At 42.0% G+C, this 19,064-nt stretch overlaps 2 protein-coding genes across 2 annotated transcripts; both read left to right on the top strand.

Moving 5' to 3' along the window:
* The first annotated feature begins 763 nt into the window (after positions 1 to 763).
* ube2s (ubiquitin-conjugating enzyme E2S) lies at positions 764 to 5,566 on the top strand. The gene is made up of 4 exons (XM_018682606.2): positions 764 to 960; positions 2,194 to 2,341; positions 3,585 to 3,775; positions 3,868 to 5,566. The coding sequence occupies exons 1-4, from the start codon at positions 958 to 960 to the stop codon at positions 4,234 to 4,236; spliced, it is 711 nt and encodes a 236-aa protein (XP_018538122.1). The 5' UTR covers positions 764 to 957; the 3' UTR covers positions 4,237 to 5,566.
* A 1,018-nt stretch (positions 5,567 to 6,584) lies between these two features.
* LOC108887290 (protein shisa-7) lies at positions 6,585 to 17,109 on the top strand. Its single transcript, XM_018682607.2, has 6 exons — positions 6,585 to 7,563; positions 9,843 to 12,335; positions 13,081 to 13,235; positions 13,689 to 13,754; positions 14,045 to 14,230; positions 14,443 to 17,109. The coding sequence occupies exons 2-6, from the start codon at positions 11,566 to 11,568 to the stop codon at positions 15,378 to 15,380; spliced, it is 2,115 nt and encodes a 704-aa protein (XP_018538123.1). The 5' UTR covers positions 6,585 to 7,563; positions 9,843 to 11,565; the 3' UTR covers positions 15,381 to 17,109.
* Positions 17,110 to 19,064: the final 1,955 nt, after the last annotated feature.

The following is a 19,064-nucleotide window of genomic DNA, read 5'->3' as shown; positions in this document are numbered from 1 at the left end:
CATTGTATAAGACACAAACAGAAAATATGGGAAACATGGGGAGGAGTACAGCACATAACACTGGTCCCCAGCTGGAATCAAGCGAGAGATTTAGATGCAGTGATTGCCCCCGTTTCTTATATTCTACAAACAAAACAATCAATAAAATAATTGCAAAAATAATCAGGAGATTGATACTTAATAATCATTAGTTGCACCCTTGTGTAAAATAAAAATAGCTCAATCTTAATAAGCTACAACAGTAAAATTCTGCTTACACATTGATGACAATGATTTGATAATAGAGTAACAGTAATAATAATAATAATATATAAATATACAGAGGGCATATTACTGCATTGGGTACTTTATTTTAATATTTTAAAAACATGTTCTGGTTACACTTTTCCTCAAGTAACTTGACTTTTACATGTAATGGAGTATTTTTAGTTAGTACTACATAAGTGAAGGATCCGAGTACTTCCTCCACCGTTAAATTTACTAAATTCAAAGGTTGTTGTGTTCATTAATGGTCTCTCTTTCCCTGCTTCCAAATGAGTGATTCTGTTTTTACTCTTGTTTTATATCTTTATTGTGTTTAGTTATCACAGATTCATCTTTTCAGAGGGGGGGGGTGTGAGTTTTTCAAACGGACCAATGACTGACCAGTATCAGTCTTATTTTCGACTCCATGTGGCTGATAGGGTTTTGTCTGTGACGCAACGACAATAGTGCATCGTGATTGGCTTACATTGTCTGACGTATAACGTCACTAAGATGCCCATTGGTCAATGGTGGTAGGTTAAACTGAGGATCGTATTTTTGTTCCTGTGTCAACGAAAAGAAAAGAACAGCAGCCAGTGAGACCGGGCGAAGTTGTCATCAAAGATAGTTTTTTTTCTCCAACATTAACGAAAAAGTCTCCTCTTACCGGACACCAGCCAGACATCCACTACCGTAGCAGAACTCAAGTTAAAGATGGTAAGTCGGATGGCCGAGCTCGTTGCTAACGGCTAACGGTAGTCGCTGCTAGCTTGATCCGATGGTTAGCCGTCGTCAGCCGTCGATCACTTAATTTGGGTTGTGTCTATTTGCTGGAGTCTCTGGCGTTAACTAAGAATAGTCATCTACGTTTTCATAAATTAACAAATTAATTGAATATAATAAAGACTGGATCATCAATTTTAAAACCACTCAGCATCTTTAACGTTAGCGGTATCTGATCGAGGCTAGGCTAGTAACGCTAACGCTAACATAAAGTTACCTATAGACGGACGTTACATTTATCTCACCGTAATAGTAATGTTATCTGGCTTTTGAGCTTGTGTTGATCCCGGATTAAGATCAGGTTAAATAAGTAAGGATAAAACTTGCTTGACTTCTATGAGGATACTTGACGGGGTGTAAGAGCCGTTGCCTTAAAGATGAAACTTTTGGGCTCACATGAAACAAGGTTTGTTATTCACACGAATGAGTATAAAATATAATGAGGAGCATCAATTGATGAAACCCTGCCCCATCGACTTCAGATTTTCTTTCTTTTCTTTTCTTTTTTTTAAATCAGGAGGATTAAAAAAAATCTTAAGTTGATTGGGCAATGTTTTCTTCCTGGTTGTGGAAATTATTAAAAGTTTGTACAATAAGCCTTGTCTGTGGATATCATTTAAACTGATACACTGGTGAGTTAGCACAATGAATTGATAATCATATAATGTCAGATTGACTGTTTTGATAATACCTTCATATGGCTCATTGAGGCAGATACCAGTATTTATTATTTCCACAAACCTGATGTAGCATTTTGCTAAAGTCAAAATGAAGGTACAAAACAAGTTGTCCACCTTACAGGAAATTCAATTACAGTAGTTGGTGACTTGGCATTATATTTTGGCAGCTGGCATCAGATGATATACTATAGAAAAATATCACAACTATGGTTTATTAACGGTCTGTTTGGAAATTTTAAAGTTGTTATAGGCCATTATCAGTGTACTAGATTCAGCTTACAAACACTTAAGTGTTTAACTATGCTGTTTGCCAAGGTGAACATCATCTTCTTCAGTCAGTCAGTTAACTGGGTCAGTAAAATAGCTTGACCATTTCTGTCAACATCATCAAAATACCCCTAGCTTTTAGATTTTCATTTATACCAGGCCTGTATTTGTATGTGTGCCTAACCAGAGTTGCCTAAACCATTTTTATGTTTTTCTCCAGAACTCCAATGTGGAGAATTTGCCCCCTCATGTTCTTCGCTTGGTCTACAAAGAGGTTTCAGCTTTAGCAGCAGACCCGCCTGAGGGTATCAAGATTTATCCCAGTGAGGAAGATATAACTGAACTGCACACAGCCATTGAAGGACCAGGTAAGGACTGCACAGAGATAGGCCCTCTGTGTTGTCTCTTAGTGATTTAAGTTTTTTTTTTTTTTTTTTTTTTTAACCTCACACCACATTTACGTGTCAGCATCGATTTGGATCAGTTTCTGTCTGTCCATAAAGCAGTTTCCTTAGCATGTTATCCTGTCTCACTGTCTGTAAAGCATGAAACCCTGGTTAGATGGAATTACCGAAAAGTCAATACAGTACTTGTATTTTTGTCATTTTATTGATTTGGCATGTTAACTGTCAGGTAACAATCACATGATTCAAGTGTAAGTCATATACTTCAAAGGTCAACTTAAAAACTGCAACTTTTGATTTAAGTTGCACCTGCGTCATACTTGCAGCTTACAGTATGTCAGTTGTTTACCACTGGACTTTGAGTAAAACCGCTTCATAACTATTTGGCAGTGTACTTGATGACCAACCTTCTATTATCAGCCTATGGTAATAACAGCTCTTGCCTGTTAACCTCTCTCTCTTATGATGGCCAAAATATGACAATCATCTGCTTCAGCATGTTTAGGTAGTTTGTGGATCCAAGCTGTTCTTTTGGATCCGAGTAACATTTATTCTTTGCATAATTTATTCATCAGGATGACGTCTCCTTGAGATGTGCATTAATGCAGTTGTACAAAATTGAAATAATCTTTTCCATGGCTGCTTGAAAATCCACATTAATGTACTTTTATTTATGGATTTTGTGGGTGTCGCTAATTACATGTGAGACACATAACCCACTTGAACCACACAACCAACAATGTCCATGCTATCTTCAAACCTTGTGAGCTCATTGCAGACCATGTTATTGTTAAGTAGGCCTTGAAGAGCCTGGCACTTGTTCACACTTTAACTCTTCCTCAGAGCACCTTCTCTACATCCGTTTGATATAATGGGCACAGATACTGGTATCAGATATTTGCAAACAAACTATAACCAAAACAGTCACATTGTCCAAGGACAGTTTGCCTAAAGGCTAATGCAGGCATTGTATTCATTAATTTCAAGTAGCTGTAAAGAACATTTTATAAGGTCACATGTTCATTAGAGCGTATGTTTTGATCAGAACCCAAATGGATTAAAATAAAGTCAAGGATTTTGAACTCGATCTGCGGCTGACTTGGGTGTTAGTTGACTCAGTTGTTGCTCTATGATCCTCTTTTTATGGAGCAAGTTTGGCACAGTAAGGACATACTGTTCATGTGATGAATTCTTTATGCTTTGACAGAGGGAACTCCATTTGCTGGTGGCATTTTCCGAATGCGCCTGGTCCTTGGGAAGGACTTCCCTGCGGTTCCACCCAAGGGTTATTTCCTGACCAAGATTTTTCACCCCAATGTCGGTCACAAGGGAGAGATCTGTGTCAACGTGTTGAAGAGGGACTGGAAAGCAGAACTCGGCCTCAGACATGTCTTACTTGTAAGATGACCCATTGGTCTTTGTCGGTCTTGGAATCATCTACGTTTTCTTCCACAATTTTTTACTTCTCTGTCTTTATTTTCCCCCCACAGACAATCAAGTGTCTTCTCATCCATCCAAACCCAGAGTCGGCTCTGAACGAAGAGGCCGGGCGTTTGCTGTTAGAGGACTATGCAGAATATGAGTCCCGCGCTCGTCTGCTCACAGAGATCCACGCCATGGGTGGGCCTGGCGGGACCTCGGGGGCTCCACAGGACCCCAGTGATGGCCCACAGCCAAAGAAGCACGCAGGTGACCCCACCAAGAGAGCAGGACCCAGTGCAGTGGCTGTGCCAGCGACTCTGGGTAACGGCGCCAACGGAGCCAGTACCACCACCAGCAATAGCAGCAGTAATAGTAGCACTAACAACGTAGCAGGGAAAAAGAAAGCAGATAAAAAGCGTGCATTGAGGCGACTTTAATACCTCAGCGAAATTCTCAGTGTGTGTGTGTGTGTGTGTGTGTGCGTGCGTGTGCGTGTGCGCACGCGCGCACGAGAGAGAGAGTGTGTAAATATAAATATTGAAGTGTGCTGATGATGTTTTTGTTCCCTTTTTTCCTGACTCTTTCTACCACCAATCCAGACTATCCACTTTGTAATCATATCTTACCCTTTGTTTTGCCACCACTTTGTCTTGATGGCATTACAGGTTTGTTAATCATTTCCATACCTAAATACGTGATGACAAATATGTTCCTCTTGTAGAAGAAAGAATATACTTTCACTGCAGAAATCATGCCATCATTTGTATTTTTCCCTCAGCCTCCTTCTTAATGAAAGACATGGGGAGTGGTTTTCACTGTGCAAAACATGGCCTCTAATGTCTGTCCATTAATTAAAACATAACTACTTTTGTCTCAGACTCGATAGCAGAGCTTTTTAAAGTGTTTCTTGGTAGAAGCTGCTGTGATGGTACTGTGTACTGCTCAGCCAGGCTCACTCTCGAGTCCAAACCAAGATGTTACTTTAATTAAAGTCAGGTTTTCAAATTGAGCTGAAAGGAAATAATGGTAGAAGTTGCTTAACGATTATGCAAGAGGTCACAATTGGGAGATAAATATTGTCAATGTCACACGAAATAGTAACATCTTTTAAATTGTACTTTTCATAACTGTGAACTGAACGAAGTGAAAGTGGAAAGAGTTTGCAGCAGCGTGTAGAAAGCCTGATATATTCTTCATGGAGTCTCAAACCCCTCTTAAGTTTTTTTTATTCCTCCAAAATTGTTTCACTGTCCAGTATTTTCAAAAGTTGTTTATAATTGACATGTCCATATTCAGCTGTCTTGTGGTTATGTGTGAAGACTTAGATCAGTGGCTGTATGGAAACAGGGTAGGTTTGCCAGACAACTTTATAAAGAAAGAATGAATCATCATACAGTGATGTGACTTGCTTAAACTACCCCTGCTTCCCTACAAAAGCAGTACATGCTCTTAAATACCCAGCTCTCCGACCAGCCATGTGGGTACCAGAGAGGGCATCAGTAGGAGAACCTTCCACATTTGATAGAAATTGTCTCTCCACCCGTTGCACCTGGCAGAGTTTCCTGGGCAGGTTTTTCTCTCTGTTCTAAATGCATGCGGGGTCTACATTTCCCAAGGAAACACACTGAAGCGCTGTCTTAATGTGGATGGAAAAGGTGCCTCTGAAACTCCTGTTAATGTGCAGACAGTTGGCTGGATATTTTGTGTCCATTTTAAATTATTTAAATAAATAAAACATTGAAATACAAGAAGTGAAATGAAAAATGAGTCATATTTGCTCCTTTATTAGGTGATGCTTTTCAATATGTTTATAATGAAACTCCTTCAATGATAGGTGTGTGTCCGTGTTTACTGTTCAGTGACGTATAATAGCACTTCATTTTGTTTATAGTGGTCTCCTGTTCTGCATTGATGGAATAACCATTATAAAGAAACCAGTAATTGCATCCACCCCAGCAAACCAGTGAGCGAAAGTGCACCCGGTAGAGCGTCATTGGACCCATCTAATGAAGGGCTCCGCTGGCCTCTGCTGCAGACATGCAGCAACCCACCCACCTGTGTAGAAATAGCAGCCTGCCATGCAGGTAATTATCAGGCCTTTCTTAGACACCTGGGGTTCCACATAACCCTTTACATCTTCCCCAAGACCCATTTTGGAAGTGCTTACCTCCTTTCCCACCTGGTATCCACCTCCATGGCATACCCTTCCCTGTTAGTGCAAAACCTATTTCCCTTGCTTTTATCTTATAGCAAACCTACAAAATGTCTCTTTGGTTCAGTTATAAGAATATTTTCTCTCTCTGTCTGGCTCAGGTGTAAAGGGAATACATGCTGGGTTTCCTATGTCACATAGGGACTAATGGTGTTAATTGTGAGACCTAATGTGTAATCACAGATTCACGCAACACAATGCTCGTTTAAGATTCTCTGAAACACCTAAACCCGGCTTTTCATTCATGTGACTGACGGTGGACTGTGAAGCCAAACAAAAGCCAGCCAGATTGCCAGCTGCCCCACCTCCTCCCTGCTCGTCCTAAACTAAGGAATCTCTGAATTGCCAGTGTAGGTCTGGCTCCAATTGACAGTTTCGTTCACGCTCCAGTGTTAAAGCTTTTGCGCCAATCCTCTCCCCTTCCCCGTTTTCATCGCTTTCATAATTGCCACCAACATAATGACACAGTTGCTGTGGCAACCGTCTCTCTCTCTCTCTCTCTCTCTCTCTCTCTCTCTCTCTCTCTCTCTTACACACACACACACACACACATACACAAAAAGGAAAAAAAACACGCACACATACACTCATTGGATCTCGGAGGTCTTCCGCTGAATTTACCGCCTGCTTTAATTTTGAGACTTTTTACTGCCTCGTCTCAGCCCCGTCTTTTACTTTTTTGTTTTTATTTTTTGATTTTTTGGAGAAAACAGTTGCCAAAAATCCCTGATTGATTTTGGTCACAGCGCTGTAAAATGTAGGCCCTCGGGGAATAGTTCATTCAGTTAATGAGTGAAAATGAAATGGAGGTGAATAGAGATGAACGCCACCAGTTGAATGGGCCTAATGATCATAAGCACCGAGCAGCAGCACGGAGTTGAGAATCTCATCAGCACCAGTGTTGACGGACCAATCACAGCGCTCCCCCCACTGGCGGACCTCCGTGAGGCCAGTCGCAGTTTTTTTTTAAGGCGGTGTAAACCTATCGGGCTTGGAAATTATGAAGGGAACCAGCCTCGGTCAGTTGTATAGGGAGAAAAGTTGATTTTTTGGGGGGTGGTGGTGGTTTAGCATTTTAAGCATCTCACATCTGGATCACTGCGCGTCCTCCAGGATAGTAACTTCTTGTGCTGTACGGCAAACGGAATTTTCCGCTGTAGTGTGTGTGGTTGTATTGCCTTGTCACATGTATCAGAAAATCTCAGAACATCTCGTCGGGCACTGACTCTCTCTCCCTCTCTCCCCCTCTCTCTCTCTCTCACTCTCCCTCTCCTGCTCGCGTTTTTTTTTTTTCTTTCTTTCTGCCGTGATAATGGATTATCAATAGCCGGATGGGGACACATCAAGAACGATTGAGATCTGCAGCACTTGTTTAAAAAAAAGAGACATTAAAAAAACAGGTGGCAGATCCTCCTAACAGCAACAGTTCGAGCTGTCCCTGATCATCTTCTGCTACAATAACTGCTCGGCTGCCATCTGAGAGACGCTGAGATACAGTGCGCAGGCTCTCCCAGCGCTCTTCTCCAGCATCAAACCCCAGAGCAACGCACAGGTAAGGCACGACATTATGCACCTTTTTTATTAACGCAACGCCAATTACCGAATTAACTGGCAAAACTGCTTTAGATTTAAACGTTCGCTGTGTTTTCTGTGCGTGCGGAGGGGAGGGAGAGAGAGAAAATGAGTTTGGCATCTGTTTAGACGCATCAGCTGTGCTGGAGGCTGTCAAACAAAACATTTGGATGAAAGCTGCGCCACAGAAACATCTACACGCGCGCAGCTTTATGATGGGCAGACATGTTTTTCATCACTTAAACACTTTAATCGATAGAATGGCAGCACATTGCGACATTATGAACATACTGATATTAAGACCACTGATAACACACACACGGACAACACCGACACATCCAGCCGGACTACACACACATACACATACACACACACACACCGGTACGGATACACCCACGCACTCTTTGCCTACTGATACATGCAAGTCATGTCCATAACCCGCATGCTTGTTCTCTGCAAGTTGCAAGTTATTAACCTAATGAAGGATGGTTTGTAGTCTGTGGAGTCGATGTCCAAAAATCACTCGGCTGATGCAAAGTCATTGCGCAGCACATATTTTACTGATAAGACCAAAGCAGCCGCTGCTCTTTCACTGTATTGTCTTTTGCATCAACATTTGTGTCTAGGTTTTCTTCCCCCCGTGTCACCCATTCATATATCACTGCGTTCGTTTTTTTTTCTGTTTCTTTTTTTTCTTTTGCCACAGCGTGTCTAAAGAGAAAAAAGAGGCCATTTTGTTTCATTTCCAACAAACACCTGTTGAAATTGTTGCTTGCCCAGCCGTCTGCACAGCTTGTCAGCAGGCTGCAATGGAAAGTAAAATAAATAAATAAATAAATGAAAAAAGAAAGGGGGGGCCCGCTCGGTTTCATTTGCGTACATAACAAGTGCATGCAAGTGCTTGCAAATGCCAAGGGATCTGTTGAAACGGTTTGTCCTCCCTCCAGTGGCCATGTAACTCAGGGATGCATCTTACACAGTTGTCAATGTGTGCCCTTCACCCTTTGCTTCCCAGCCTCGCTCTCTCTACTGCATTGCTTCAGCAGCACAGTGTATATATAGAGAGATACCTACAGGAACATTTTGCTGCTTTTGTGTGTTGAGTCACTTTGCTGGGAAGATGTGATATTAGACTTTGGGGGGTGGGGAGTTCTGGGTGCAGGAGGACTGGCCCGCAATGATTTGAATGAGTATTCTCCATAGTTTGAATTTTAAATCTCATGCATTGTTAGGATAGCTGCACATTTATGGAGGAGTGGTTTGAATATTTGGTCAGAAAATCCTCATGGAGTGAGTGGAGTCAGAGCAGGAGAAGGAGGAGGAGAAAAAAAAGAAAAGAAAAAAAGGCAAATGGAAGTTGAGCAGCGCTGGCAGATGACGGTGGTGAGGCATCAGTGTCGTCTTGTGGAGCAAGAGACAGGCAGATGTGACTTTGAAATCTGGTTTTGGTTAATGGGTGTAGATTGGATTCTGCCTTCCCTTTCTCTTTCACTGCCGCTTTCACTCACACACACAGACAGAGCTGCAGTGCTATTCTGAGAGAGTTAGCTGCCTCAACCCACGCACAGAATCTGAGAAAGAGAGAAAGGCAGAACCATGGAGAAAGAGGAGAAGGAGGGAGCAAGAGGAATAAAGGAGAGGCAGAGACTGACTACAAGGAGGTTTACAGAATGCCTACTATAGTCTCTCACATACACTAACACACACATACACACACACACACAAAGCTTTTGTACAGTTTCAGATTCTTCCCCTTTAACTGTTCTAACAGCAGCTGATTTACAGTCTTGATTAGCACTCTTCTTGCATGTGGCATGGACTGCATTTACAGATCTGTTTGGTGATGCTGTTTGTGTGATGTGCTATGTTGTATTGGTAAGTGCTGGGAGAAATGTACTTGATTCTGTGCCACCCACACACCGCCCTCCCACTCATGGTCGTCTCTGCATCTATACCTCTGGCTCTTCCCGCTCGCCACAATCTCTTTGCTCATTTAAATCCCTACCCTGCATTTATCCCTCTGCTCTCTTTCTCTATCATTGGCTTTTCAGGAGTGTGTTCCTCCTGCAGCCAAACAGGCACATTAACACACACACTCACACACTCAGCTTCCCACAACACATGCACACACATATATAATGCAATTAATAAAAATGACTGCGTCGCATGCTCAAAATTCTCGCACACACAAGTGTCAGTAAGTGAGGGGGAAAAAGTTGTGGAGCTTCTTTCTAATCATGTCTCTCGTTTGTGTTACAGTGGACACTCAGGTCGGCACGTTCCAGGTTCGATTGTCGACATATAAAACCTGAAGACGATTCTGGAAAATCAAGCAAAACGTTTAGAGTCGACGAGAAAAGAGAGAGAAAAAAATTCTCCTGAAGAGCTCTGTTGGAACATTAGTCAGTGGGAGAACTGCTGCTTTGTGTCTCTCATTTTTCCTCTGCTGAACTCTCCTCAGAAGGTTAGAGGAGCATGTAACTGAAACAAGTGGAGCCCTCGGTGATTTCAGCATTCTGTCTCCCCCATCTGTGCCTACATTCTCTGCTACAGATAGGGACGTTTTGATAATTACATATAATTATAATTTCTGTGGGAGACAGATCTGCCTCTGTCTATTATTGCCAACACCTCCAACACAATAACTTCACACATTTACATATTTCTCAACAAAAGTGATATTCTTTGAACCTCAGAGACAAATCAGGAATAATTTTACTTAGAGAGACATGTCACATGGAAAAGCGACGTTCCATTCAGTTCATATCTAATGAGTTATTTTGTGCCTAAAAGCTGAATGCAGAGCATTTAAAATCCATGACATTTGCCTCATTTTGTGATGTGTTTCACAGGCTGGGAGTCGTTTCCTTGGTTTATGCTTACTCCTAATTTTCAGTTGTTACAGTCTTCTAGCACTTAAGCTGAGCCTGCCTCATTATCACCCCCGTCCCAATCACAGTAACAGTCCGTGCCAGGCGAGCACTGATGCATATTAATCCGACCATAGAAAAGATTGAGATAAAGTACATGGTGTATCTATAGATGTGACGGGTGCCTGGGACAAGTTAACATGGAGATAAAGTCCCTGCTCCGGAGAGACTAGACACCATTAATGGACAGATTTCTTAAGTGGTGCAGTCTGTTATTTCCATGTGATTGTTTACAATGCCAAAAAGCACCAAATATATGAAAAGAGTTGTTGATTTCATATGTTTTTTCTAGAAAAGAACTGCTTACAGCTTAAACAAGTGCCAATTCTGAATGTACGTAGTGCCAGACTGAAATAGTCATCCAGGACTGAACAAAAACAGATAAAACTGTTTACATTTGACAAAGCACTGGCCATAGACTACTGTTCAAGTGCCACGATCAGCACAGGAATGTATAGGACTGCCATATTTTGTTAAAAAAACAATACTTCCTACAGATTTTTACTGGGTTTTGTGCTCACAAGAAAAAAATAATCCAGCAGTACATCACATACATGTTCTTTTGTTCAGTGGGACACGTAGAATGAGACATTAAGGACTAAAAGCATGAGGATTGTTGTCTTTAGTTTGTCCTTTTTACAAAGCTGCGTCCATTTTAGTGTTGTAGACTTGAGAGGTGTTTCTGAAGGGCAAAAGATGAAGTTGTTACACATTCAGAGTTCTTTTCTAGCAGTAAATTAAAACAATTTTATTTCCATTACCCACAATTATTGAGACCTTCAAACTGATGTTGATAGTGTTTTATTGTTCCTGAGTTTTTCTATTACATCATATAAATACTCAGTTTCTGACAAAACAAAAAATTCTGGTGTCAGATTTCATCATCCAACACTACTGAATGACTCTGGTGATACATCATCAATATTCAGTAGGTTGTACATGCTTCTTGAATACTTCGCATGCCATTTTAGTGGGTTAAACTGCAAAAGCGGATACAGCGTTGTAACTGCATTGACTCAACAACAGAAAATAGATCTCTTAGTCATGTAAAAATGACGCCCACCACCAATCTCCAAGTCCTTGCTGTCTCCCTGCTCTCCCTCCTTACTGCCCCACTTACCACTGTTGTGGAGACCTCTCCGTCCCCCCCCCCTCCTCAGCACGTAAACCCCTCGGCGAGGTCGTTCACAGAGGAGCCTGAGATTGACCCTAGCTCCTCGCTCCTGCTCCTTGCCATCCAGGCCAATATAAGGCCAGCTGCCCTCCAAGGCCGGACCAAAACCCCTGAGAAACTTCCAGAGACTTCAGAGGGGGTTCTGGAGACACCTCCTAGACCCCTGCCCCAGGTCATGTTCCCCAAGAATGTGACTTCAGCGGAGGCCCTGGCTCCGCCCTTAGGCGCAGCCCAGGTGGCGCCCATTCGACCACGGTTGATAGATGTGTGGATGGACGTATGTCGGGGGTATTATGACGTGATGGGACACTTTGACAGCGCTTTCAACTGCTCCAAGGACACCTTCATCTATTGCTGTGGAACCTGCCACTACCGCTTCTGCTGTCCAGAGCGTAGCCGGCAACTGGAGCAGGACAGCTGTAAAAACTATCACTCTCCAGACTGGGCTAAGCCACAGACAGAGGCCATGATTATACCAGAGGAATTAGGTCCTGACCCAGACTTTGATCCACTGAAGCAGCAGAGCCACAACACTGGTTTCGTCATTGGCGGCGTGGTTGTGTTCATGGTGGCTGTCGCCGTTGGCATCAAGGTGGTCTTCAACAAGGTGCAACAGGAAGCCAACCAAAGGGACCTCAACATGCCCAGGTGAGGTTAAGACAAACATTTTCCTTCATCTCCTCTCACTGTTGGATTTGTTTCTTCTTCTTCCATGTATGAATACTGTAATGAAATTAGGTTTTCAGGACTCCATAAATGGCCTAGATTCATCATTCTGGGCTCAGAATAATGTTGTTAGTCATCAGCTGAAACATATTTGATCTTCATCAAGTGGCTGCTGCAGAACTCATGGTTGTTTTGATTTCCTCTGGGCTTTTCATCTCATATGTAGTCTGCAATCTTGGCAATAAATATGTGCATTTTGATTTTTGTACAGGTTATATTTTTCAGTCTGTGGCTACACTAGTGGAGGATGATGGTAGTAGAGCAATATTTAGTGGTGGATGGTCCCTTAAAGAACACAAATAATTAACAACATATATACATTTCTAATTCTGCTTATTTAAATAACACTCTCATCATTGTAGGCACATTTAGTATAGTACAGTATATTATTGGAAAATATAAGATGGATGTGATGATTCTATAGGCCAGAAGCCTTCATCCTGACAAGAATATGGTTTATCTATTGCTTATCAAATGTGAAACATATGAATATGAACCACAATGACAAATAGAAAAAAAAATCTCATGTTGAAACAAGTGCTAGTGGTAAACAACTTCTTCATACTGTTTGAAATGATGGTAGAAACCAACGTGATATCACAGTTAGCCATTAGCCAGTTATTTCCAAGTTTAATCTCATATTTCCTTTTTGCTTTGTGTTAACTAGAGCCCTGGTCGACATGTTGCGGCACCAGTCGAGCCCAGTCCAGCAGGATGAGAGAAACAACAGCGTGGCTCTGACCGTAGGGGACGGACAGGGGACACTGGGGAGACCTCCAAAAAATCTTTACACCCCAGGACTACCCAGCAAGGACAACAGATGTGAGGGGTTTAGGGCTCTTCCAGAATTAGCACAAATCACACGCACAATCAGAGCTTTTGTGTCCTCTGTGTGCAGAGGCATATCATGTGTGTCATGTCTGTATATGAATACATGTTTTGTGTGTGTGTGTGTCCCACCATCAAGATATCTTTAAAACTGTTAAAGGAAAAATAAGGATCCTCAGTGGTGGTGTGTAAAAAATGTTATCTTTAATCTCTGTATTTTTCTTTACTGGCTGTGGTCACTTAGAAAAGATACCTCTGACTTCCTCGTCTGCTAATATTGATTCTCCAAGTATGCTTTATATGATCACGTGAAAGTGAATTGTTTCAGATAGCTGCTGTATATGTCTATAGTTGCCTTGATCTTTTTTATGCTAAAATACCATTCAACTTGAAACTGCCTTACATCCATTTTGTGAGTTAATTACTTTATGTTCTTTTGACTTACAGTGGGAAATTTGCAGCACAATTTCATCCACTCATCGGGCACCAGTCCCAAACACACCGCAACTATCGGTAAGGCAGCTGGTGAAAGCCGGGCTCCTATGTAAATTACATGTAATCACCACGATGCTTCATTTACCTCATTCAGTTTCATTTTAAGCTCAAAAGTAGACTCATTCATCCCAACAATAATAATGATTATCATAGCTTTGGCTGCTTGTGTTAGTGTTGAAAGCAAGTTAAAATCAGTCTGTTCCAGTGAATGTTAGCAGATTCACACTCTGCTACTTGCGGTGCGCTATATCCAGAGGAGCAAATCTCATTTAACACGCAGTCGTTTTTCTCCCCTGTGGTCTCCGTAGAACGCACCCCTCGAATGAACAATGCTCAGCTGGCAGCTGGAGGCACGCTGCTCTCCAGTAAACACAACAACACCAAATCCCAGCCTGCCTTCCACCACTCCCTGCACAACCTGGCTCAGCTGCCTCCCTCCTATGAGAGCGCCACCAAGCCCGAGCTCAACAGATACTCCTCACTCAAACGCCTCGGTAAGTACCTTCATTTTCGAGAAACGAGGACAAATGTACTAGCCTGTCTGCCCCTCACTCCCCTAACAGTGCCGTTTGTGCAGCTGTTTCATGAGTACTGAAGCGCAGTGACACTCTTGACACTATAGCATAAAGTGCAGGATTCATCATTATGTGCTGATTCTGTTTACTGCGGTGATAAACAATTCAGAGAAATGTTGTTTGGCTTCCAGAAAAAGGTCTTGATGAGTACTCATCAGGGTACTGCACCACCAAGCGCCGGCCTCACACAGCCCAGCCGGCCCTCCAGTCCTCTCAGCACCACCTCCACTGGGGTGGAGACTACACGCTCAGTGGGAGAGGAACCCTCCCCAGGCACGCAGCTCGTCCCTGGATCCCACCGCCGCCTTCTGGCATGCCTGCCTCGCCCACCCCCAACCCTTACCCTCTGGATCCCCCAGAGCCCCAGTACAACCCCAACTACGACACTCTCTCCAAGCCCCCGAGGAAAGTTAAGTCAACTGACCAGCTACTCAACATGGGTGACGTCCCTGGCAACACTGGGACTCTGTCCAGGCTGTCCAAGAACCAGCAACACCAGTACTACAAAGCCATGGCTGCCTCCAATAAGAACTCCAACACGCAGACCCTCACCCGCAAGACCCAGGACAGGCAGGACAGGCAGGAGAGGCAGGAGAGGCAGGAACGGCTGCTCATGTCACCGGACCATCTGGAAGAGAGGATGGGGGTTGGCGGGATGGGTGTTGTAGATCCGTACGCCCACACGGGAGGGATCGTCCCCACGCTGCCCCGCCAGCAGAAGGCCCAGTCCCAGCAGAACGTCTGCGCCACGCCCTCCCTCGACCGGCACCACATGATCAAGATGAACTCTCACCCCACGTCTGGACGAGAGCAGGAGAGGAACACGACCATGACGGGGCACATGAGCGGGGGCATGGGCTGGGCAGGGGAGATGCCCGGGGCAGGCGTAGTCATGGGAACGGGAACACTAGGGGGCCACAGCGCGAGGAGGATGGCTTTCGCAGCCAAAAGGCAGAACACCATTGAGCAGCTACATTTCATACCGGGAGGCGGTGGTGGGGGGTCGGGAGGAAGTGGAGGAGGTAGTCAGGGGATCAGGACGGGGAGTAAAAATGAGGTGACAGTGTGAGGTTTGTGCCTAAAGTAGAGTTTACCCCTCATGTAAGTTATGGGAATAGATCACCCTTCTGCATTTAACTAGATATACAAGAAATATACAAGAAATAAAACTAGAAGTATAAAGTATAGTAACAGTATAACGTGTTTAGGCTATTCAAATTAGTGTTATCTTGTAATTAAATAGCTTAAATATGATTACTTAATTAAAAATTTAGGTGGGGAATATCTGTTCCAATTATGTGATAGCCTACATCAGCCATATTTTGTAACAGAATTTGCCATATTGCCATATACAGCGGTGCCATTACTTGTAGAAAGACTGATAAGAAGGGTGAAACAATACCAACAGAAGTGTCGTTCATAATTTTGTTTTTATATATATATATGTTTTTGTCAAAAAGTACTCAGGAGCCATATTAGATAGGGAACCAGACGATATATATATATACATATATATAAAAGAGGTTGATGAAGAGGAGGACCATGTGGAATATTGTATCACAGAATTTCATAGAGAATTGAGCCAACTACCTGCTGGACTGGACTGTCGACCTGCTCAGCCCTCGTCATCAACGATTTATTAGACTGACTCTCGTGGGTAAAGAGCCCAAGGTGGACCAGGTAAATCTGAATGAACCATGTGCCTGGTGAGGGATTTCGGAGATCTGACGCTCCGCTGAACCAACCTCACCCTGACACAGGGAGACAGAACTGCTTTTTGTTGCTTCCTATGTAAATGAGCGGACAAAGAAAGGGGCTGTTTCAGACTGGGACACAGCAGCCTGACACTATTGGCAGGACTCCGTGCCCGATTTAAACCGCGGACGTACCCACATTACCAATCTGATGCCTGGGTTGCCTAGTTTTCCATGTGACCTTAGATCCAATCCCCAGAGGACCTCACACTCTGATCACTGTTACACTACAGGAGTGTAAGCTGATGTTAGAATACGTTATGGGTAAGGTTTCCTGAGTGATCCCAACCATAGATCAGGGCCTAACTGTAAAAACAGTGGCTTACCAAATAATTTAGAGCCATCAGCCACAATGTTACAAAAAAAATCTTGACATAAACACACACGAGTCAAGAGATTACAGAACAGACATATGTGTTCAGTTTACCAATAAAAAGGCAACTTGCTTTAATGTAGGTTGCATATATGAGGAGCAAAGGTTTTTCTACAGAGCACAAATGAATAGACCATGACGCAGAGGTTGCACTTACACAACTGTCCTTCAAAGCCATTTATGGAGATACAAAGAAAATACCACAGAGGAAGCTGGTCTGACAATCACCATTTTATTCTTCTCACCAGGTGACAAATTATACGAAGTCAGTGATATTTTGTACAGTCAAAGGATTGGCTTCAGAGCAAGCCTAAAAAAAAAAAAACAAAAAAAAAAAACAACCTCTGAGTCAGGAGCGAGGGCAGCCTGAGGCCTTTCCCCGCATGGCTCTGTATGCCGTAAGAGACTCGGATGGTTAGGAAGCCCTTCCTGTCCTCAAGACAAAGACCTTGCTGTATCATAACGCACTTCAGCCAGTATGAGTTTAAAAAAAACAAGAAAAGAGAAAAAAAAATCTTCATCAATAACAACGCTTATCAATACTAAGGGCTATCCTATCCTATATACTGTAGTATGTGATATCTGTGGTCCATATAAAATGCTATCTCTTTCTCTTGATTTTGTGTTGATATTGTCATGATGTATTAAGTATTAACGTGTACAAAAAACAAGAGCAATTTAAGCACAGTTCAAAGAGAAACACAGAGACAAAACTTTGCACAAATCTATCCCCCCCCGATATTTGCACCAGATACAAACATACTTTGTATCGTGTCCTCAAGGTTTACATTCTGTACAAGCATGGCTGAAAAAGTATGACTGATCAATGGAAGGTATTGTATTAAGAGAGGATTTTTTTTAATCAACAGAGTTAATTACCTAGATCAAAGAGGGAAAGGTGTTACTGCTCAGTTTTTGTTCAGTCATATGAAAGGATACAAAGATGAAATGCTGATAAAACAGAAACACAGATTTCATTTGGACAATCTTCCTATACACAGTGCTAAATGTAGTTGTTATGAATATGATGGAGTGTTATTATTAATAATTATTATAACTGTTATGGTTATTATTAACAATTATCTTATGATGTGATGTTCTTTTACTTGGTGGGATTTAAGTGTTTATTGTTTTTAGATAACTAGCATTCTCACGACTAGTTGGTTTTTCATACATCTGGTCATAAAGTTTTTAGAAACATTCCAAATCTTGATGCATGCCAGCTCCATTTCATTGAGAGGCATTTACAGCATGCCTGGATGTTAAGGCCATCAACGCTTATATGGCCAGTTTTCCAGCTGTATGTACCGTGCCTAGACATCGGCCTTATGACTTCTTGATCTCAAGCGATTACTTAGGTTTCCACTCTGGTACAAAAACATCTATTGAAAAAATCTGCAGCCTTCTAAATGTATGTGTAGATGATGTTGTTTTAACAGCCAGTGAGGGATATACGACGAGTTTGGGACGGGCCAGAAGTTAGCAACGCCTCCAGACTAGAGACGGTCTGTTGTCTCCGCTGCAGCAGCCTGACTCAATAACTTAATATGGGTGGTCCACACAAAACCCCTGACGCCATAATGTATGTGTGTTTGGATGAATGTTTATTACACAGGTTGGTGAAAGACGGAGGTCTGACGGAAACCTGAATGCTTCAAGTGCAGTGTCTTTTTCAGGGAATTAGGACAGATGACATACAGTAGTTTTAGATTTTTTTAATAGAGCCACAAAAAGGTCTGTAGCAAAGTCTGTAATATCTCACAAGCCATATCCATCGAAACTCATTATCACAATTTTATAAATGGTTAATCTAATTTGTGCAAGTATTGTATTTTGTATAGCTAGTACAATCAGAATATTTTGAGTGATCTCTTCGACATTAATTTGAGGATTCAACAAATTATGTGTTAGTATTTAATGAATTGTACAGTGCCAAACTCATAACATTTTGTTGTCTTTCTATTGTCGTAGCCTCCTATGTGGCTACAGGAGTTATTTCTTTTTCACAGCTTAGAACTAATACGCAGGCAAGTGAGCTGAAAAAGGCTAGTTTTCAGAGAGAAATGAATGAATATGGTGTATGTTTTTACCATTATGAATTCATTTAGAGTGAGGATGGTTAATGGCCACCTGAAATGTAAAGCTAATTTACTAATGGTAAATTGTATGGACAGGGATAGTGTCCAGTAAAGAAATTCCATGGATTTATTTTCATGCCTATAAATTTCGAAACAACCCTTTTGTTATTGTTCAATGCATTGATCCCCTTGGATACGACAGTGACTTACAAAGAATTTGTATAATAAAGTTGGTGGGAAAAAATGTTTTGTCCTTCATTATAGAGCATGAGAATTTTTGCATTATGGTTCAGGAATTATCTTTTTTTTTTTTTTTTTTTACATTACTCATAAAGATATTGGTATGGAACACTTTAAAGATATTCTCAAACCATTAAGCCTTTCATACTGTTCAGTTAACACCATGTAAACTGGTTATTATGTTTCATATTATATTCATATTTCATATTATATTCATATAGATTAAATATATTTTAATCTCTGAGGGAATCCTCTGTGTTTTAGAAGACTGGATAATACTGCAAATGCTCTGAAGTGTCTTGTTGTTC

The sequence above is a fragment of the Lates calcarifer genome, linkage group LG15 (genome assembly GCF_001640805.2).
Source record: "Lates calcarifer isolate ASB-BC8 linkage group LG15, TLL_Latcal_v3, whole genome shotgun sequence".
NCBI lineage: Eukaryota > Metazoa > Chordata > Actinopteri > Centropomidae > Lates > Lates calcarifer.
The sequence above is the reverse complement of the archived record's forward strand: the minus strand, read 5'-3'. Positions and strand labels throughout refer to the sequence as shown.